At 37.4% G+C, this 23,642-nt stretch overlaps 2 protein-coding genes across 2 annotated transcripts; both read left to right on the forward strand.

Moving 5' to 3' along the window:
* Positions 1–2,005: 2,005 nt before the first annotated feature.
* On the forward strand, positions 2,006–2,905 carry LOC113312726. The gene has a single exon (XM_026561464.1). The coding sequence runs from the start codon at positions 2,006–2,008 to the stop codon at positions 2,903–2,905; it is 900 nt and encodes a 299-aa protein (XP_026417249.1).
* A 2,013-nt stretch (positions 2,906–4,918) lies between these two features.
* LOC113312728 lies at positions 4,919–6,806 on the forward strand. The gene is made up of 2 exons (XM_026561465.1): positions 4,919–5,801; positions 5,899–6,806. The coding sequence occupies exons 1-2, from the start codon at positions 4,919–4,921 to the stop codon at positions 6,804–6,806; spliced, it is 1,791 nt and encodes a 596-aa protein (XP_026417250.1).
* The last annotated feature ends 16,836 nt before the right edge of the window (positions 6,807–23,642 follow it).

Genomic DNA, 23,642 nt, shown 5'->3' on the forward strand with positions numbered 1-23,642 from the left:
CCATCGCCGCATCAACAGTTTGGTTTTCAAAACCACCAGTGCATAGAGACTCAACCATGGTTGTTGTCGAATAATCTAAACCCTCATAAAGGATTTGAACTAGCCTAACCTTTTCTAAACCATGATGAGGACATTGGGCTAATAAGTCATTGAACCTTTCCAAATACCTATATAACGATTCTCCCTCCTGTTGAGAAAATGTGCAGATTTGCGTCCTAATAGACGATGTTTTGTGCCTAGGGAAAAACTTGTTCAAAAAGGCAGATGTAAGTTGTTCATATGTTTCTATTGAACCGGAAGCCAAACTATATAGCCACGATTTGGCTTTATCTTTCAGGGAAAAAGGAAATAACCTAAGTTTCAAAGCATCATCATCAAGGTCTCTAATCTTTAGGGTACTACAAATTTCCTCAAAATCCCTAACATGGAAGTATGGGTTTTCATTTTCTTTCCCTAAAAAGATTGGGAGCATCTGTAGGGTCCCAGGCCTAAGTTCATAATTTGCTTCAGTTTCGGCTAACCTGATACAAGAAGGACGAGTAGTCCTAGTTGGGTTCAACAAAGCTTTCAAAGTTGCCATTGCTGGCACTATCGGGATATTTGGGATTCTATGCAATCACAAAACAAGGCTGACTCAACCAAATCAAACCTAATTTTCTAGCAAACAAAAGCATGATGGTTCCACTTAGATTGTTTCTAGACCAGCTTCTATTCTTTCGAAAAGGAACTCGTTACAATCTGAGCAAACCCCTCTGGAATCAATCCGAGTCAAAGTAAGTTGAATCGAGGCGAGGGAAGCTCAGTGGAGCTTTGATACCCAAGGCCTCACCGGTTACAAGGCGGCGCAGTCACGCATTCAACTCACAGAAACCATCATGAACTTCGAAGTATGCTCAAAAGAGTAACCAATATTTTTCGAACGACTTTCCTATTAAGCTCGTTACCCTATCGGTCTCGTTCTAGTCAAAATTTTAGGCTTAGGTTCGCGTTTGGTTTCGTTTTCCTAAGGCGGGCAAGAAGAGAACGGTGATGAAATCCGAACCCTTATCTTGTATGGCCAGTCCTTGCCCTTTACTAGGAAATTAAAGCAGCCGTTTTCAAGTCCTCAGCATATATGCAAACGAAGGAATACAGTAAACCCGCTGACAGGGGATTCGCGGGTGTTTCGAAAAACTTACCTCCCGTACCAGACGGGCGAAGAACCGCTGAAGTCGACTCGGGCCACGACTCCTATGTCATGTACGAACCCGAGGGGCCGAGGCGATATCGTAATCACCGTCCTTCTCTGCACACAGTTTTTATTTAAACCAACCCTTCCGTAGGGTTTAAAAATAATAATGTCCCCCAAAAATAAAGTCCAAAAAGTGTCCAAAAATAAAAAGAAAAATTACAAAAAAAAACCCTATTTACAGTTTCTAAAAATAAACCAAAATAACTATATACAAAATCTTCTTCTTCACTCCTTTCGGATTCCTCTTTTCTTTCCTTCTTTGGCGATGCTTTCCTTTTATAGCACTTTTTCTTTCCTTGTAGCTTCGCTCGAAATCTGAAAAGAATCAAAAATACCAAAGGCGTAAAAGAGAACAAAAATTCTAAAAGAAATAAAATAAATCTAAACCTAAAACCTAAAACCTAATACAAATCCGCGTCGGCGGCGCAAAAATTGATGTAGTTTTTAAGTGGTAGTAAAGTTCGTTCAACTCGGATTATGTAGACTCGATTTTAGACTCAAATTAAAATAGAAAACTTAAAAAAATTGTATTCAAGTTTATAAAAAGCACTGAGACTTTGGATTCCACCAATCTCCAATTTTTTTTTGAATCGGGGCGAGAGAGCAAACGTGACTCGGCGACGGAATCAGTGCTTGACTCGGAAAATTTTCTTCATCGATTTCTTGATTTCTGTTCAACCAAACATTAATTTCAGGTGATTTTATTGAATCTTACATCATTCATCATGTTTTCTGGAATTAATTGGTGTTAACTCAGGTGTTTTATTTAGAAAAATGGGATCTAAAAAGAAATCTGAGTCTGATAATATTTTTTCAGTTGAAGGAATGAAAATTCCTTCGATTGAATTACCTGATGAACTATTTGAGAAAAGCTTAGATCCATGGCGTTTTTCTTTAATTGGTAGATTAAATTTACAGAATATTAAATTCGTTGATGCTGCAATAATTCTTAGAAATCAATGGAAATTAATTGGTGAATGTAAGCTAATCCCATTGGGTAGAGGTTTCTTTACCATCAAATTGGATAATGGTACAGATCGTAACTACATCAAGTCTCAGGTATGGGAAGTTATGGATCAAATTTTGAAGATTAGAAATTGGATGTATAATTTTCGACCTACTAGTCAAAGAACATCTAAAGCTTTTGTTTGGGTGAGATTTCCAGGTTTAGGTCTGGGATTCTGGAGTGAATCAATTCTGTTCAAAATTTGTAAAGAAATAGGAACTCCAATTAAAATTGATGAGGCAACAACTAAATGTGATGTTGGATATTATGCAAATGTCTTGGTTGAGGTAGATTTTGCTTCCTCAGTTCCAAACAAAGTATGGATTGGTACTAAATATGGGGTTTTTTTTCAAGAGGTTTCCATTCCAGATTGTCCAAAATACTGCAGCAGCTGCAAAATGGTAGGTCATTTTATCATAGAATGTAGAGTTGAAAAAGCAAAAAGCAATGAAACTAATTCAGAAAACATAATTACTCCACAACAGCCTAAGAGTTCCTCAGAAATTCTTCAGCAGACTAATTCAAGTTCAACAAACATTTTGAATGCCTTATCTTCAGTAAGTGTCACTAGATCATTACCCTTTCATATTTGTGATACAACAACAAATGACAATGAAGACTCTGTTATTCATACAATTCATGATACTCCAACAGTTCCAGTTCATTAAATTATTCACAATGCTTCTACTGGAATTTCAGTTCCTTGAATGTGTTCAAGAAAAATTCTTGAAGATATTGTGGTTAATGAAGATAAAACAGATGATGTTGTAGTACTACTCCTCAATCAATTTGTATGGAAAGACAGGGCCAATTTTCTGATGAAACTGTTAAGTGCTTCATGGTCTAAAGTGGTTGAAAAGTCAAGTGATTAATCCTACTTCTACTTCCACTCAATATCCAGGTGCAGCTAAAAGTGGTAATCCAATTGTACAACTAAGAAACATCTCATATCTCAGACAAATCATGGTAAGGGAGGTACCAAAAATCCTCCACCCCAAGATGAATCATCATATTGGAATATTCGGGGCCTAAGAAGACCTAGGATCAGAATAAACTAAGGTCTTTGGTGAATCAATTTAAACCCCTCTAGTCTGGGTTGCAGAACCAAAAATTTCTTGTAGTGTTTTCTTTTGTCAGTCAATTAAATCTCTCTGGAATGAAAAGTATGGTGATACATAATTCAACCTCATCTACACAAGGTAATTTATGGTTATTCTGGAATGCTCTTTATCTACTCCTCAAGTTAGTTTCAATGTCTAGCCAAATGGTAACTGTCAGTATTGGTGAAGTATTAGTTTTCTGGTATTCCATGCTCATGTTAAAGAGTCAAAGAAATTTCTTTGGTCTGAGATGGAATCATTAGTCAGATACAAAAACCATGGGTTGTTTTTAGGTGATTTTTATGCTCTATAATTTCACACCTGAAGAGAAAATTGGTGGTAAAGCTCCTAACAGAATTTCAATGATGGATTTTTTTCATTGCCTTAATGAATGCAACTTAATTCAAGCTCCTAGCACAGGTCAGCAATACACTTGGTCCAATTGTCAACAAGGAGCAAAAAGAATTCTATGTGTTTTAGATAGAGTTTTTTTCAATTCTTTATGGTTATAGAAGTATGGTGATTGGGGATATAAGGTTGGATTGAGGATAATTTCAGATCATGCTCCTTTATTATGTGGTTGTGCAAACATACCCAGACCAAAAAATGCTCCCTGGAAATTTCAGAAAATGTGGATTGATCATCCATTATTCTTAAGTGAAGTGAAGAAAGTATGGAATGAAAATATTATTGGAGATCCATCTTTTATTTTCAAGTAGAAGCTAAAAAATTTAAAAAAGTTTTTAAGTGAGTAGAATTGGAGTATATTTGGTAACATTAATACAAAAATTAAAGAGGCATAAGAGAAAGTTCAAAAAGCAATGGAGTTATCTGATCAAAATCCCTTAAATGAAGATCTTTTAGCCAACTTAGTAGCAGCTCAAAATGAATATGCAACAAGAGAAGTTCAAGCAAATACTCTTATGAGACTTAAATCTAGAGCAAAATGGATTAAAGATGGCTCTGCAAACACTGCATACTTCCATGCTAGAATGAAGATTAGACAAGTAAGAAATATAATTAGTGAACTAGAAGATGCAAATGGAAATATTATTAGTGATCAATCTCAAATTGCTGATACTTTAGTCAAGCATTTTCAGCAAAAATTTGAAGCTCAAGATGTTGATGTTTCTGAAGAATTGCTTGATGTTATTCCTTCAGTTATTACATATGAAGATCAAGAAATGTTGGACTCCATTCCCACCACTGAAGAAATCAAGAAAATTGTTTTTGAAATGGACTCAGACAGTGCCCATGGTCCAGATGGATTTCCTCATTTTATAAAAGTTTTGCTGGGATATAATTCAATTGAATTTAAAAGATGCCATACAATTTTGTTGGAGAAGAAGGTTTATCCCCAAAGGCCTGAATTCAAATTTCTTAACCCTCATTCCTAAATGTGCAGGTGCTAAGAAAGCAAGTCAATATAGACCAATTGGATTGAGTAATGTATTATTCAAAATCTTCACAAAAATAATTTCTGTCAGAATGAATGGACTTATGGAGAAGTTAATTTCATCACAACAGGCTGCTTATGTTAAAGGAAGAAGCATTCAATAACAAATACTTCTTGCTTCAGAGATGGTAAATGAAATGAGGAAAAAGAGAAGAGGTGGTAATGTGGCTTTGAAACTGGACATATCACAGGCTTATGACTCTGTAAGTTGGACTTTTCTTCTTAAAGTTATGCACAAATATGGATTTTCATCATGTTGGTGTGATTGGTTGTTAACCATGTTTAAATCAGCAAAATTATCAGTAATGATCAATGGAGGGCCATGTGGATTTTTCTCAATGCATAGGGGTCTTAAGCAGGGTGATCCATTATCCCCTATTCTATTTATTCTGATGGAAGATGTATTGAGTAGAAATATCACAAAATTGGTTAATACAGGGCAAATAACTCCAATGGTAGTTAGAAATGGAATATATCCAACACACTTATTTTTTGCTGATGATGTTTTCTTATTCTGCAATGGAGATAAGAAGACTTTGCTTTGTCTGTTCAAGCTGATTGAAAAATATCAACATTGCTCTGGTCAGATGATTAACAAAGCCAAAAGCAAGTGTTTTATTGATGGTACCAATTCAACTAGAAAACAACAAATTAGCAGCATAATTGGTATGGACATATCTAATTTTCCTGATAAGTATCTTGGTATCATTCTAGCTTCAGAAAGGGTAACTACTGAAATGGTCTGGCCAATGGTTCTTATGCTTCAGAGCAAACTTGCAGCTTGGAAAGGAAGATTATTATCTTTTTATGATAGACTGATTCTTGTTAAAACAGTTTTGTGCAGCTACCCTCTTTACAATATGGAAGTTTACAAATGGCCATCTTCAGTTATTAAGATATGTGAAAAACTAATAAGGAACTTTTTATGGTCAGGTGATGGAGAGACTAGCAAGTACAAAACTTTATCTTGGAAGAAGATCTGTGTGCCATACAGTGAAGGTGGCTTGGGTATTAGAAGGCTAGAAGTTCTTAACAAAATTTTGCTGATGAAAAATGATGTGGAAATTGATATACTCATCAGATGAATGGGCTTTGTTTTTTACAGCTAAGTTCAAAGATAAATATGGTATATGGTTTTCAAAATGGAAATTATCATCAGTAAGAGCAGGTTTGCAATGGGCTTGGCTTACTTTACAAGAAGAAATCTCTTGGAGGGTTGGAAATGGAGCTATCATCTCAGTCTGGTTTGATAACTGGCATGGATCATCCCCAATTATTAATGAAATTGGTTATACTGATTTTATTCATAACAATATGCAGTTAAAAGTTCAGAACTTAATCATTAATAACCAATGGAACATACATCCTCAGTTGCAGCATTTGTTACAGTTTGATAATTTGCCTCAGATCCACAATGGAAGTGATTCCATAATATGGAACCTACATAGTAGTGGAATTTTCAATAATGCAAAGGCTGTGGAGAAAATAAGACACAAGGAGGACAAGGTAGAATGGTCTTCTTATATATGGAGAAAATCTTTGCACCCAACTATTGCCAGCAACATTTGGAAACTTCTGCAGGGAGTTTATGTGGATGATGACATTAAAAGAAAACAGGGATATGATATGCCTTCTAGATGCTGTATCTGCAAATCAGAGCAGGATTTTATGGAGCACACACTGTGGCTTTGTGAATTCAGTGTACAGGTTTGGAATTGGCTTGGCAACATGTTTCAATTTCCCAGACCATACTCTTTCTCAGATGTTTTTTCTGCAGCAAAACAACACGGTCCTATCATTGATGAAGTATGGATAGTCTCTTCTTGTAATGTCATTAAGGAATTATGGTTTCAAAGAAACAGAGTTTTCTTTGCAGGTGGTGATATTAACTTTCATGGTTTTACGCAAAGGGTAATGAAGATTATTCAAGATCATGGTATTAGAATAAGATGGGTCAGGTGGAATAATAGCTATGAAAACCAAATTCTTAGTCACCTTAAAATTGATTCTTAAGTTTCCTTTCCTTTCCTTTGTATTTTTTTTTTTTTTTTGCTTTGTCCATTTTGGTATTGTAACTTTTGTATCCCTTTAGTTTGTCAATTTTGAATAAAAAGGGTGATTCAGCAAAAAAAAAAAAAAATCTCCAATTTTTATGTGATTTAATCTAGTCAATATTTATGCAACTCTTTACATTTAAAGTGATTCTAATATTTTCGCCTAGACAAGTAGATTATCAAAACAATAGTTGCAAATCGAAAGCATGGACCATCAAAAGATTTAACCTAAGCATGACCCATCAATTGAGAACACAACCAGTTAATCAGAATCATATATTCGATTTCAGTTCAGTGCAAATAATCATAAAATAATTACGAAAATTAAATTAAATAGAATTTACCACATAATAATTGGAAAAATGGCTTCCTCCGTCGCCTCGGCAATGGGGTTTAGCTTCTCATATTAATCACTTGCTCAAAATATTTGTTTATGGTTCAAAAGTTGATTAAAAGATGAAAAACTATAACTCTGAATGTTTGCAACGGTGTATTGGAGTCGCAAAACGAATGACTGACTGTTACAAAGAAGTTACTGTAGCAGCGTTATAAATTTGAGACGATGTTCTTATTTGCAGCGGATGTTCTTCAGCAGCAGCAGCAGCAGAATACGGTTTCCTGCAACTTGATCAATATGGCTCTGTAGTGTTTCTAACTCCTCTGCGACTGCTCCAATCACTTCGTTCTCTTTTCTGGGACTTAAACACACCTTTTATACTACTCAGAAACCTAAAAATAGCGATTAATTCTCGCTTTTTCTTTACGTGCAAGTCACGGCAATAATCTCTTCTGCCGACTTCCCTAGCCAATTCTGAGCTTTCCCGATTGTCTTAAACTCTTCCTTAGATAGAATACTACCTTAGGAAACAATTTCACGCGTTTAGTCTCCCTGAATTACCAAAAATCAACCCAAACAGAGACCCGTGCAAAACTCAAACTCTGTTTCCTTATTTTGGATTATCCAGCCCAATTCGATTGATTCCAGCGCACATACCAGGCTTGTTTAGTTGAATCACGTCTAGCCCAGCAAATTTCAGCGATTGAATCTCACTCAAACATCTTCGAAATCCAAACGAAAATTTGGTTGCTCACTGGTTATTTTTCTCGCCAAAAAAATATATTCGAATTTTGAGAAGAAAGTGACCTCCCCCTATCCTGTGTTGTTCTCCCTTTAGCAGATGCCTGGAAATGGATGCCCCTTAGTAATTAGGTCACCCCTTATCCAAAGTGAGAGTCCGTATAGTAATTTTCTCCCACGAGCGCAAAAAACACTTTTTTAGCCAATTTCGCCGCAAAAGCTTATTTCTCCAAAAATACCTACAGGGACATAAAAAGCCATAATAAATATAAAATCGAGCACTAATAATATATACAATTGAGATTATATAAGACACAAAAATGTGCCTATCAAACGTGCAACATGCAAATTGAAGGATCTTTACCTTCCTATTTTACCAAATTATTTATGATATACACTTAAATATTTTGCCAAATTATTTATTAGTAAAAATATTTCCAAATTTCCATTTACCCTCTGTGTTCATTTCTCTCGTCTTAAATCATTTCATGTTTCTACTCTTAAATCTTCTAACCTCCCCCTAGAAAACTAAACAAGTGGTTTACTTTGATCATCTGATTCATCTCCTGGATAAACCATATATTCCCCTGTCAGTTTTGCTTTGCGGAATAATCAGATCGAACGTGTAAGTAATTCTTTTTAGTACTGCTTTGTTAACTGAGGTTGTAACTCTAATGGTCATAGTAGGGTAAATATTGTCTTCACATGCAAATGTATGTAGGTAGCTAACCTATGATTATTTGTATGATTCATACATGATAACTGAACTCACATTGTGATTTGTGATTACTCTTTGTGTACGTATTACTCTTTGCAATTATATTTCGTAGTTTTATTCGGACCACAATGGTATTTTCACAAGATGTTCACAAGGTTTTTCTCCGTCCAGGTATCTGAGAATTCATAATGGATCCTAGAGTAATGGATAAATCTTGGATGTATACCGATAGAACCAAACCGCGTTATCAAGAAGGAGTCGATGCATTTATAAAGTTTGCTACGCATACATGCCAACGGGATATTGCGAATGGGAAACGGAAACCATACCACAAGGGCAAAGTTAAGTTTCTATGTCCATGTGTGAAATGTCTCAACCTCTACGCGCACAAGGAAAGTAAAGTTAAGTATCATTTATTTTCTTCTGGATTCATTCAAAATTATGCGGTATGGACTAAGCACGGAGAAGGAGATGAGTCATCAAGGTGGACACTTCTGGATGGTAATAGCAGCGACGGTATGTACTCTGATGAACCAACACATGCTGCAGAGACTAGAGAAATGGTTAGTGCTTTATTAGGAGACAACTTTTAAAAGGATTCTGAAAAGATGCAACAGATACTCGAAGATGCTGGGAAACCCCTATACGAAGGATGTGTCGATTTTACAAAGATATCTGCAATGTGTGAACTGTTTAACCTGAAGAGCAAGCACGGAGCTTCCGACAAGTTATTTAATGAACTTCTACCGCTGTTAAAATCCATGCTCCCTCCAGGAAATGAGATGATGAAAAGTACATATGAAGCTAAGAAGGTGATGAGAGATTTTGGTTCAGGTTACGAAAAGATACATGTATGCATCAATGACTGCATTCTCTATATGAAGGGTTATGAGGATCAAATCAAGTGTCCCACAATCAAGATGGAAAGTTGACGACACTCACGAGGTTTATGAAAAAATTCTGGGAAAAGTCTTGTGGTATTTCCCAATTATCCCAAGACTGAAACGGCTGTTTCAATCAAAGAGAATTGTCGAATATTTATTGTGGCACGACACCAGAAAGAAAGAAGAGGGTGTTTTACGGCATCCGGCGTACTCACCAGCATGGAAAAATATAGATGAAGATATCCTGTAATTCGTGATGATCCTCGAAATCTGCGGCTAGGCATTTCGGTTGACGGGGTTGACGTAAACAAAGGCATGCAAAAACAACACAGTGTGTGGCCAATTCTGACAGTGATTTACAACCTTCCGCCAGAGTTATGTATGAAGAGAAAGTTCACCATGCTGTCATTAATTATCGATGGGGGGCCTTGTAAGGACATTGATGTTATGTTACAACCGTTTGTCGAGGATCTCAAGGAATTGTTTGAGGGAGTCCAATGTTTTGATGCACTGAAACAAGAGATGTTTACTCTACGTGTGGTTGTTTTATGGACAATAAATGATTACCCTGCTCTCGGTACACTGTGTGGTTTCCCCTACCAGGGACGAGACGCCTGTAAGGTGTGTGGGAGAAATACTTACTATGTCAGGCTAAAACATTGTAGAAAAAAGGTTTATACCGGGCATAGAAGATACCTACCATACGATCATCCATTCAGACGTCAGAAGGGGTTCAACGGAAAAGAATAAACTGAAAAGGCTCCGGAACTTATGACCTCGTCAAAAATATACAATGATGTAAAGATTATAAATAATAAATGGGGAAAGGGACGGAAGAACATTGTGGTGGAATCGTGCAGGATAACCCTGGAAGAGGTGGAAAGATGAAGAGAATCGAAAAGACCATCGACCCAAAAAAAGGGGAACGGGAAGGAGAAGGAAACGAAAAGGCGCTACTGGAAAAAGTTCAACATATGGTTCCGGCTCCTCCCCTACTGGCGGTATCATGTTGTCCACCATTGCATAGATTTCATGCACGTCGAAAAGAATGTATGCGGGAGTATCGTTGGAACATTGTTGAACAATGAATTTAAGTCGAAAGACCACCTTGCTGCTCGAATGGACCTGAAGGAGATGGGTTTTAGAGACGAGTTGCAACCTCGGGAAAATGGAAAAGGGGGATATATATTAAAGGCATCATGTCACTCATTAAGCCCGAAGGAAAAGGACAAGTTTTGTGCAACATTATCCGAGATAAAGGTTCCACAAGGGTATTGTTCAAACTTTTCAAAACTGGTGAATCGAAAAGATCGAAAGCTTATCGGACTAAAATCGCATGATTATCACATACTAATGCAACATTTTTTGCCCATTGCGATTAAATCAATTATGCCGCAGCCAACAAGATATGCTATTATCAGGTTTTGTTTCTTTTTCAGGGCAATATCTAGCAAAGAAATCAAGGTGGAAGAGCTAGAAAAATTGCAGTCGGATCTCATTGTGACGTTGTGCTTGCTCGAGAAATACTTTCCTCCATCCTTTTTCGACATCATGGTTCATTTAACTGTGCATCTTACCAGGGAAGTGCAAATTTGTGGTCCTGTATTCTTTCGATGGATGTATCCGTTTGAAAGGTGCATGAAGGTCATAAAAGGGCATGTGCGAAACAGAAACATACCTGGAGGAAGCATTGTTGAAGGGAACCTTGTGGAAGAGACAATTGAGGTTATCAGTGAGCACCAACAAAGCATGAATGATACAGTCGGAATTCCACCAGACAAACTCAACACATCTGATATTGGCGAAGATTCTTATTCTTTCAGGGGAAAACCAATGTCAAATCCTAAGTTTCCTCGTGTTGATAAGGATCTGTTTGATAAAGCGCATTTATATGTATTGCGGAATTCGCCTGAAGTTGCTCCTTACGTTGAGTAATTATAACTAGATCTAACCAGATAACCTCATTTTTATTTAGTTTTTGATTCTGTGTCCAAATTTATGTAAATATAATAACATTAATCATTGCACTGTCCAGCCGACACCATAATTTTTTGAAGGATAAATATCTTGGTATGAGTGATAGACAGCTAGATCAAAAACATCGTGAAAAGTTCGCCAAATGGTTACAAAAAGTGGTAAGAGTTTGCAGAAAATGTCACTCTTGCTATGTAACTTTTGCGTTGAGACGGAGGCTGATCCTTATAATGTATTTCAGGTTGACAGTGAGTGGGAAGACTCTAGGGAAAACTTCAATCAGGACTTAAGGTGGCTATCAATCCCTCTGAATGCACAAGTAGAGACATACGAAGCATATCACATCAATGGATACCTGTTTCGCAAAAAATATCATGATGGTTCCGTTAACCAGAATAGCGGGGTTTACGTAGAGGCAAATGACACGCACATTAGACAAGCGGAGATTACCCTTAATATGGCGTATTATTATGGTGTTTTACAAGAGATATGGGTGCTGACATATCATTCGCTGAAAGTGCCATTTTTCAGGTGTAAATGGGTTACCAAAGCAGGGGTCTCAAAAGAAAAACTTAGCTACATTTTGGTTGAGCTTGATAAGTTGGGAATCCAGGATGATCCTTTCGTTGTAGCCTCCCAAGCTAAGCAGGTATTTTATGTGCCATACCAGGAAAATAAAAGAAAGTTTATTGTGTTAGGTGCACCTACCCAAATCTGGAAATATGCTGGTGATGAAGTCGACGAGGAATTCAGTACGACAGTTATTTGTCGGAATGAGTATAAATTTCCAAAGGTATATAAACTTGACCTGCAAAGGACATCCAGGGATGATTACTATCGGAACGACATTAAGGGTAGAACTGCAAGGAAACCACCAGCACCAGCACCAACAGCAGTCCCTGCTTCTCAAACAACTGCATCTGAGCAACCATTTCCAAGGACTAAGCGACAAGCCAGGTGATAGAATGTAGTTGTTTGGATTTTTCTGTTAACTAGAGAATGAATGTATGGATTGTTGAAAAAAATTGATTCTTAAATCATGGTGGGGTTTTGTATGCAGATGGGTTTTAGCAATGTTGGATGAGTTTGGATTTGGCTATACTAATATTCTGTCATGCTAGGATTAGTAGTAATAGTACTAGGCTTGCACATAGATTTTTTTTTTGGAATTGGGCCTAAAATAGTCTTTGAATTAATCTTACTCCAACAACATTTTATAAACTGGAGTAACACTCACCATCTTAAACATCATTTTATATACCATGTTGATTCATTAATTCAGTCATTCCTACCCATCTCTACTTAACAATCATTGGAATTTTAGAATCATTCACCAAGAACATTGCTTGTTTGTACATTTACAAAAACAAGAAGGCAATAACAAAAACAAGTCCAATACTACAAACGTTCCTTTAACATTTATCAGCTCATTGAGCATTATATCAAGTTTTTTCAATTTTCGCATCAGCACCACAAGTTCACAGAACTATCAAACCCTAAAAGATCAAAGCTTTAAACTACCATTACAACTACCATTACATATTCTCAAAATACCTTCACCAAAAGGCCATAACCCAAACCCCTTTCATTACAAACCATTACTAAAAACTTGAAACAACGACTACCCCTTTCAACTTTACAATCCAAACACAAGAAAATTCCCTGTATCTTACTACTTGCCCAGAAAATCAAAATAAAAGGAAATCCAAAACCGTCCGCATCAACTTTCAAAATACAAAGAAACTTACCATATTTCGCACCAACATCAGGAAGAGTAGAAGGAAGGAAAATTACCAGAAAAGTTGTTTTGCAAAAAACTTGTTGATCGTTTTCAGGATTTATGCAATGCCTGAAAATCTAGCCTTTCCTGGTAACTCTGATGAGCTTACCATTGTTCATCCTCATCAGTATCCAGACCCTCTTCACCATAGTCCTCGCTATCAGATGGTGCAGGAGAAGTCCCACTGGATGATGATTCATCATCACTATCCTCATCCCCTTCTTCCCTTTCTTCCTCACTTGACTCATCATCGAGATCAGCGATTCGACGGCTCACCTTCACTGCAACAGGTTCACCCTCACTCATGGTGCGAGCAAAAATCTTGGCATTGGCAAGTTCATATTCAAATCGCCTTCTCGCCTTCTCATCATGATAATAATTCATCCTTTGCTTCTCCTCCGCAGCATCCTAATCTAGGTCACTGGTATCCACTTCATACTCATACCCTTTTGAGGCCTCAGAATCACTTTCTGTTGAACTGCCAAACTTTAGGGTCTTGTCCTGCTTCTCAGCCTCTTCCTCATCCTTCTGTTCTTGACATTCTAAGAACTTGGGTAGTCGTGCATTGTAGAGAGCCTCAAATCTCCTTTTCTTCCGCTCCTGAACAGCCTCTTCTGCCTCTCTCTGACGAGTTTGCTCTTAAATCCGATGATCAATTTCAGACTGTGCATCTTCTCTTAAATGCTGCAATTCCTCTATGCTCAAATAAGGGAGAATTGACTTGGATTGTGCAAATTCAGGTGTTACTGGTGGTGCATTTGGAAGATTTCCGATGGAATTGGTTGAATTCTGGGAAGGATCAGCCATACTCTCAATTTAGTTTGCTAAACCTAAACCTTTCCTCTTCTGTTAAAGATCTCTCTGAAAATGGTAATCTCTCTGCTAATTAACCCCTCAAATACCCCATTGTTCCAATTCAATTCCATTTATGGCGCTTAGTTAGCCGTCATGTCACTTTGTTAACTACGCCCATTCAAAGCCATCCGTGTCCCCTTCACTCTAATAACCATGATTACCCTATCAAGACCTATTTTTAACACCTAATTCCCATTAAGACTTTTACCCTCTTTGGAACTGCCATTAAGGGAGTATCTGGTGGGTCACCAAACTTTGATGTTTATCTTTGGGGTCTAATTAACTCTTTATGTTTTATGCATACTAGGAGATGGCAGCACCAGTTGGGAGGCTTCATTTCAACCTGCTAAAAATGCTCTTCCTGCTTGAACAGTCCTTCATATAATAGTGTGTCCAAAAAAGGAAAATTTTGGCCATATTACGTTTCCAAAGTAATATTAACAATAATTAAAGCAAATACTAATTAACCACTAAACTCAAAATGGATATTAAGAGAAGTAATAAGGGAGAAGGGAGAATTTCTTATTCACCTAAGAAATTGGGATACAAAATACAATAGCCTAAGGGAGTTATTTATACAAGTCTTAAGGTGTTAGCTTGTGTACACCACCTAGTATTACATATCACACTACATGTAGGATGTTATGTAGTAATAACACCTCTAGATTGCAAACCATGTAATTCAACACCCACTAGCTTTAGGTGTTAATCTCATCCAACAAAGTAGCTTACTATTGCTTAAGTAGCTTATATAAGGTGCTTGGTGTAACAAGGTGCTTGGTGTAACTAATGGTGTTAAGTGGATAGCCACCATATCCCATGCATATTATAACATGCCACACTTTGATTTGGCGTGTTTATTAAAATGTTGAGTAGCTGAACCAGTTTAGTTTTTTCAAAACACCCTATAAATACGTCTAAAGATGGGGAGCTTGGTGGATTGATACGTTACCTAACTTCTTTGAGGTCATGCGTTCGAATATTGCGTTCGAAAGCTTTTTATTAAATTTTTTCAGAAGGATGGGCTTGTTCAGAAGGATGACATCGTCTTCTTCTAGAAGTTTTAAGGTAATTGGGCTTCCACTTGCCACTTCAAGCCCGACTCCGACGAAAATAGTTGAGAGAAGCTGCGGTTCGGTACTGGGTTTCGACTTCGGGTCACGGGTAGCATGCTTAGAGAGTCTGCTTGCCAAATAGTTGCTGCCTATTAACGACCAATAAGTTGGGGCGGCGTTCAATAGGTATTTGCATGCAATTAGTAGGCATGTGCCTCCACGATATCTCAACTAATTGATCTCGAGGATTGAAAAAGGATGGGTGAGATGTGTTAACTGTTGACCTTCTCGTCCATAAGGCATGTTTGGAAGAAATCAGTTTTAATTTCCAATTCTATAACTCTGTAACTTCCACATTCCATCTCCGCAAAATCCCTTCAGTGTTCCAATTGTTGAAGCTATGTCTAAGAGAGGTTATAATGCATATATAAATCTGAATGATCGCCCAGCCATGTCTACAAATCAGGAATCCATGGGTAGACCAGAGGAAAAGAAGGCTAAGATGAATATGCAAGAAAACCAGGTATTGATTTTTGATAATCATGGAAGAATTGTTGGGTTCAAGGTGTTGAAAGTGAATTTCATAGTTGTAATTGGCTTTATTAGTAACTGTGATGGTGTTATTGATTGGGATTTCCCCAGTTCTCCAATTTGACAGGTAGTAGAGATAAGCAGTAGAAGCAGTGAGGAACCAAAGCAAAACATGCAAGTTGGTACTGGAGGTGTTGGAGAAGTCAAAGAGGATAGGGTTGTTATGCATGATAGTGTCAGTGTTTATGCGTTGGATCCTCAACTTCCTCAACTCCAAGGGGCTGATGAAGGGTGGGTCGTGTATGTTGTTCATCCTGACAAAGGCTGGTTTGTGATTAATGAAGGTGTGGTGCTTGTTGGGGAGCAACAGGTGGTTGGGGTGGTGCTAGACAGGGGTTCTATTCTTCACCAGTTCCAGTTGCATGCAAAGCTAAGATTCGGGAGAATGACACTCATGGTCTCCCCAATGATGTGGTAGTATTCCCCAATATCTTCATGCTGGCACCAGTGATGCGACAGTTGGCAGAGGATGCTTATGATATTGCAATCTTCGGACCAGGGGAGATAACTGATTCTAATGAGATTACTGAGGATGTAGTAGTGCTTATGCCTCCTCCTAGGGGAAACTATTCTGTGCCAAGGAGGAGGGCTGCACCAGAAAGGAGTGGAGCTAACAAGAAGTTTGTTGGAAGTGGTGTGGGGACCTCTGGGGTTGCACCAGGAGCTTGACCAGTATTCAACCATCCCCTTCCAGATGGTAAAGTAAGTATTCATGTAAATGTTTTTTGGATGAATATTGCATATGTTTCTCATGGATAAACAGTTAATGCTAGTGGTGCTGATTTTGGACTTGATAGTGTTGGTTTTAAAGACAATGATGTTCAATTGAATGTATATGTAGGATCAGAATCTCGCAACAATAATATCTCAGCGAAATTATCAAAGGCACAGCACAATAGCGTCGCAGAACAATTTCAGGAAGAATATAACAAACGACGTCATCTAGGGTCATGAGAAAGATGTGATAGTCCTGCGAAAATTAGAGAACTTGCGAAATTAACATTTGTAAGGTTGCGAGAATGTCGCAAGCCATATCCGAAAATAAAGGACAGATTAGCTGTCATCCACTATGTATTTCCCTATAAATAGTCATTCAAGTTGTAAAGATGAGAGAGATCTTTTTTGAGTAAGAAACAAGTAAATAGGAGAGAGAAAGTCTAGAATAGAGATCATTCTTGATTTCTTTATCTTTTCTTGTAAGAATATTCAAAGATTGTTCAATAAAATAAAAAGTTTAAACCTAAAATGAGTTGATTAATAATGAAATCATACGAGGGGTGTAGTGTAGGATTTCCTGCAACTACAATATATGTGGTTATGGGTTATTGTATTATGCTTGGTTGAGTGGCTGTTGTGTTTAATTTTGGTTTTGAGCTTGATATGGTGACTATAGTAAATAGCAGGGGGAATTTGAAAGGGGGTTATGCCCAAAAGTGTTTTCTACAGAAAGTTATTTACTAAAAATGTCTAGTTTATTAAAAATTCCAAAAAAGGTATAATGTGTACACATTATAGGTGTAGATTCTTGATATTGTGTACACTATCAAGCAATGGGTACATATTCAAACATTTTTGGTAATTTATAACATTTTTGGGAATAACTAAAGAAAACTAGACACCTTTGGAAATTTTCTCGTTATCATGAAGGTTTGAAATTGTTTTATGGGGTTAATAGTTTTATCTGGGCATTCATATGAACTACTCCAACTGGTAGCATAGGAAACTTTGAAGTTATAGAGATATAATAACATATTAGTACAGGAATGCTTGAGAGAGCAATGAAAAATCTTACCAGAAATGCAGTGTGGTAGCTGAGAGGAAATTTTGATAGCACACATAGTCCAGGAGTAGGATCTTTTAGAAACCAAATTGCAGACTCCCAAGTTATTTATAGCATTCCAATGCAACGGATTACCAAATAAATTTTGATTATAGGTGTTTAGAAGATTTTCAGAAATAGTTTTGGAGAACCCAATAACTTGCAGAACATGCAAGTCAGAATCTATTCCAGAGAAAGCTAGGGAATTAGTCTTGAGGGTTTTGGGTATACTTTTTGGCCACACTTTCAACTTGGCGTGTTTATTTAAATGTTGAGTAGTTCAACCAATCTAGTATTTTCAAAACACTTATCAAAAACATCTAAAGATGGGCATCTTGGTGGATTGGTACTTATCTGAATCCTTCGAGGTCATGCGTTCGAATATAGGCGAAAGATTTTTATTAATTTTTTCAAAACGAACTTTTTAGCCACGCTATAAAACCGGAGTGTCTATAGAACACACACTATGGACACACATATACTAGCGTGTCCAAAGAAGAACTTTTTGGCCATACTTTCAACTTGGCGTGTTTATTTAAATGTTGAGTAGTTCAACCAATCTAGTATTTTCAAAACATTAATCATAAACATATAAAGATGGCCAGCTTGGTGGATTGGTACGTTATCTAAATCTTCGAGGTCTTGCGTTCGAATATGCGCGAAAGATTTTTATTAATTTTTTCAAAACGAACTTTTTAGCCACACTATAAAACCGGTGTGTCTTTAGAACGCACACTATGGACACACATATACTAGCGTGTCCAAAGAAGAACTTTTTGGCCACACTTTCAACTTGGCGTGTCTATATATCCTACACTATGGACACGATATACTGGCGTGTCTATACATCGTACACTATGGACACACACATATACTGGCGTGTCCAAAGAAGAACTTTTTGGCCACACTTTAAATTTGGCGTGTCAATCAATCGTACAATATGGACACGCATATACTGGTGTGTCTAATGAACCAACTTTAAAACCACACCTTAAATGGCGTGACTAACCTTTTGGACATGCCACAACTCCCTAATGTGGCCATAAACTAGTCTATAAACACGCCCAATACCTAATGTGGCCATAGACTGGTCTATAAACACGCCCAATCAAAAATTTGAAGTTAACGTGACTAAACTGTTGAAATTTTGACACGCTAGTAGCCCCAGCGTGGCTGAAAGCACTTATATGAACACGCCCATTGAACATTGCGTGTCTATAGGGTAGAAGTATACCCTATAGACACGCCAAAACTAAAAAGGCGTGACAGGCAAATTTATATTTGGCGTGGCTAAAGGCCATTTCTGTACTAGTGTCCTTCGGGAAGACCGATCGTATGGGGCCCACTTAGGCTGATGGTAAACATATGTGCACCTTCCTGATGGTCCTAGGTGCGATATAAGCCATCCAAATACGTTGGCTAAGTTGGATGGTTGTGATCGATTTAAGACACTAGTGGGATTTCCACGCCCCTTTAAAGCATCACGCCAGCCATGTTTTGATCAAACGTTTCATTGCTCCATGGCTTTGCCGTGAGAAAACCGATCGGGTAGGGGAGAAGTGGGCCCGCCAACGTATGTGTTAGGGCTTCCATTATCATTCGCGGGATGATCTAATCCGTCCAACCAGACTGGAGAAGTTGGACGGTCATGATTATTCTAAGACTTCCTTGAAAAGTCTTGCTCATTCGAGCCTTTCCCAAAGCAACGCGGCCATCCTTCTTCAGACTTACGATTGACGGGCGTTGGGAGTGTAGTGTGGTGTTCAACCGGCTAGGGCATAAGCGGGCCCGCCGGTGGTCATCGCAATAATTGCCTATTTTTGCGAGGGTTTGACTAGGCTGGTTAAATCGCGCAGCCAACTTGCGTGGTCGCGATCGTTTCTGAGACTGATATGGACAGTCCAGATTTTTCTTAAGGAAATTAAATACATTCGATCGAGCTGTTTCACGTCGATTCGAAATTCTCTTTGTCAGAGAGTGATGCAGCTTGAACGGGTATTTCGTGCATATCTCAACTTTGGCACTTGGAGATTCATGTTACTCTGCTGAGAGTGAACACTCAGTCGTCATGTCATGCTAATAATAAGAGTTCGGCGAGGAACAACACAGGAAATACTAAGCAAATCACGCATTAATTAATAATACTAAAGAATTCACAGAATATTTGGGATTACTGTTGCATGCACCATTCTGGGTGAATGTTGTGTATTTATTGAATTGCTTCGAATAAAGTGAAGAGGTTTTCTGCGCTCAACACTTATCAAACGGCTTTACCCTTTGCAGGATGTCAGCGCATTAAATACTGGTTTTACAATTTTATCCCTAAACTAAAATCCACCATCAACACTTTGTGAGAAGTTCTGGCATTATACCGATCTTTAATATGAGATTTAATATAAGTACTTCCAGAAATTTTTTCTTCTAGAATCTCACTCGAGCTCTTTAGTGGATCAGGAGCATCAATCGATTTAAGTAAATTCTTTGGTGATGAAGAACTTGTAGCCTTTACAAATTTTATTTCCTTGTTGATTGAAGGAGTACCGATTCCCTAATATCCCAAGCCACACATATCACCATGACTTCCTCCTGTTTCCAACAAAGAAGATAAATTGATCGTGCTATCATTGAGTTATTTTTATTTTTACAGCTTCCTCTTCCAAGAACTTAACTTTGTCAGCGTTGACAAGGTCGACCTTAAGAAGGTTTTCTTTGGAACAAACACTCTTCTTTTTCTCCACACATTAAATGCTGAGAATTAATCCCTGCTTTAGTTTCAAAAAGTTTCTTATTCAACATATAATGTTTCCTGTAGAGATTCTCATTATCAAGAGTTTTTGAGTTCAGACTTTCTTTGCAGTCCTTCAGCAGATATTGAGCATTCTGATATCCAAAATAAAAGCCAGAGAAAATTTTTCTTAGTTTTTTATTTTCTCTGCAGAGAGGAGCAAGAAGTCCAACTACATCTGAGGTGGATAGCCTTTTTGTAGAAACACCACCTAATAGTGAAGAGAATACAGAGATATCTTCTTCTACATCTTGATCATTTTCTGAATCACCATCTTTGGAAATTTCATCAAGTTGTTTTTCAAGGCAAGTTTTCTAGTCATCAGAGTCTTCATTATACTGATCACTTTGTTTAGTAGATTCGCAGAAAATGACTTTATTAGGTGTTGATTCTTCATCTTGTTTTTCGTTAACTTAATCATTTACAGGTTCAACTGTATCCATTTTGATTCAAATCTTATAGGTTGGATCGCACAGATTGTCAGATCTTTTCGTGTTTGCCCGCTCTGATACCAATTGAAAATACTAGGGTATCCAAATACACCACAGTATTTTTGTTTCAACCTATAAGTCATCTACCGAATGTGATCGTCTATGGACAGAGTCGAGACAATACGATAATTCGGTTCACACTTCATGTGATCGTCTATGGATACGAGATTGAGATAATGCAACAACAACATAACTTGTGTGATTGACTACGAATACAAAATCGAGACAATACAACAACGAAGTATGTTACTTTATATAGATTCGGTAATAACCTATAGGATCACTATCAAGTAGTGCGGAGTTAATGTATGTGTATTTTGAAAAAATCGGGGGTCTAACAACCATACCAATTTTTCACTTAGCAATCTGTATGGAAAAATCCAATATAATTCCAAGAGAATCAACTAGACATTCAGACTCAATCAATGGAAATATATCCAAGAGTTTGTATCTCGATTTCTCAATTCAATCCGCAATCAAACAAATAGGAATTTTCGAGCCCGATTGAAAAAGAGAAATAACTTGGACGGTATCACAAACCAATATCCAAGTGTCAATCAATTCAATCAACAACCCAAAGGCCAGAAAAACCCCAGGACCTAGTCCAGATTTGAACACCACACTGTATTAAGCCGCTACAGACACTAGCATACTCCAAGTTAACTTCAGATTAGAATGTAATTGAGCCCTAATCAATCTCACATTGATCAAGGTACAATCGTGTTCCTTACGCCTCTAGAACCACGCCGGATTCTGCGCACTTGATTCCCTTAGCTGATCTCACCCACAACTAAAAGTTGTTATGACCCAAAATCGAAGACTTGATAAACCAATCTGTCTCACACAAAAAAGTCTATAGAATAGATAAATCTGTCTCCCAGAGATAAACCTATGAGTTTTGTTTCGTCTTTTGATAAATCAAGGTGAACAGAAACCAATTGATATACCGGACTTATATTCCCGAAGAACAACCTAGAAATAACAATCACCTCACAATAATCTTAATTGTATTGTAGCGAAACAAGATATTGTGGAATCACAAATGATGAGATGAAGATGTTTGTGACTACTTTTTATCTTGCCTATCGGAGAATCAATCTCGAGCAAGTCTTAGAGAAGATAATACTCAATGCGATAGAACAGGACAAGATCAGCGCACACAATTACAGAGAAAATAGTTGGGTCTGGCTTCACAATCCCAATGAGGTCTTCAAGTCGTTAACCTACATGGTTTCGTGAAAAACCTAAGGTTAAAGGAGAATCGACTCTAGTCGCAACTAGTATCACACAGGAGGTGTGTCGATTAGGTTTCCCAGTTGCTAGAGTTCTCCTTTATATAGTCTTCAAAATCAGGGTTTGCAATCAATGTTACCTTGGTAATAAAGCATTCAATATTCACTGTTAGGTAAAAACCTGATTAGACTCAAGCTAATATCTTTCAACTGTTAGATCGAACTTAGCTTGTTACACGCAAATGAAAAGTGACTTCGTTTAGATATGAGTAACCGTACCTAAAGCTGTGTACCTTGTTGGCTCAATAGTAGTTAACCGAAGTTAGCCATATGAACACTTTCATATCAACCTTATTTATCTTAACCACAACTAGTTCAAATGACTCAAATGAAACTAGTTATAGAGTTGTTCAATTGTTTATATTCTCATAGAAGTATATAAGACACAATTGAAGCAAAATCCATTTTGATTCACTCGAATCAAGTCATGAACATTAGAGCCACGGTTTGCAACAGATCTTATTATATAAATGTATTAGTTCATGAACAACCTGATTCTAGAACTTAACCCACTCAAGTATGCAAACGGGTACGCATACTTAAGTAGACGGACTTGGACTGTGTCAGTATGCGAACAGGTACACATACTATCACACATCCAAAACAACAGTTGAATTAGTACGCATATGGGTACGCATACAAAGTTCCCGGACTTCAATTGAGTTCGTCAGTAGGCGTACGGGTACACATACCAAGGCTCCCGGACTTTACCTGACCTTCCCAGTATGCATACGAGTATGTATACTATACCGGTCTTGGATCAACATATATGCAAGTGCGCATGCTATGTCTATAATCCAATTATGGTTAAGTGTTCTAAACTCTATTTCTATCATTGAAACTTTCTTAGAGGATGACAATAGTTGTTTTCACTAACTATTAGCATCAAGCGATTTTCAAGTTATTGAAATAATCAATACGAAACATTTTGAGTCTACATCAAATGACTGTATCACACAATTCATGTAAGATGTTACCAGGTGATTTTCATATGATCATCTTTTTACATTTTGGTCAAGAATATAAGATGAACTATGTGACAGCCCGGATTTTCGGATTTCCAGCGGACACGGATTTGACCTTGTGGGTCGGGTCCGATCCAGCTAGCAAGTCCAAATTTCCGGACCGCCACTCGTATATACTAGATTCTTCGTTCCAAAAGATTTTAATAAAATACAAAACTCAACTCAAATGAAATTTATAAAATGAAATATAATATTACTTTTAAAATTACAAAACTGTAAAATAATAATCAGAAAATCAAAGTATATTAAAACAAACCAACACTATGGTTTAATTCAAAATGCGCAAAGCCCAAATCCCCATGATAAACAGTAATTTCTTTTACGGCTAGTCTTTCTTCATTCTCTGTGGAAAGGGAGAAAAAGGGGTGAGCAAACCACAACCCAGTCGGAAGTTTCAAAAAGTAATAGAGTGCAACGAAATCAAACAAATGCAGCAGATGCGATAATT

This window comes from Papaver somniferum, chromosome 9 (assembly GCF_003573695.1).
Source record: "Papaver somniferum cultivar HN1 chromosome 9, ASM357369v1, whole genome shotgun sequence".
NCBI lineage: Eukaryota > Viridiplantae > Streptophyta > Magnoliopsida > Ranunculales > Papaveraceae > Papaver > Papaver somniferum.

Coding starts and splice junctions, on each gene's coding strand:
- LOC113312726 (XM_026561464.1), top strand. CDS start 2,006: ATGGGATCTAAAAAGAAATCTGAGTCTGATAATATTTTTTCAGTTGAA.
- LOC113312728 (XM_026561465.1), top strand. CDS start 4,919: ATGGTAAATGAAATGAGGAAAAAGAGAAGAGGTGGTAATGTGGCTTTG. Junction 5,802..5,898: donor ATACAGTGAAGGTGGCTTGG/GTATTAGAAGGC, acceptor TGTTTTTTACAG/CTAAGTTCAAAGATAAATAT.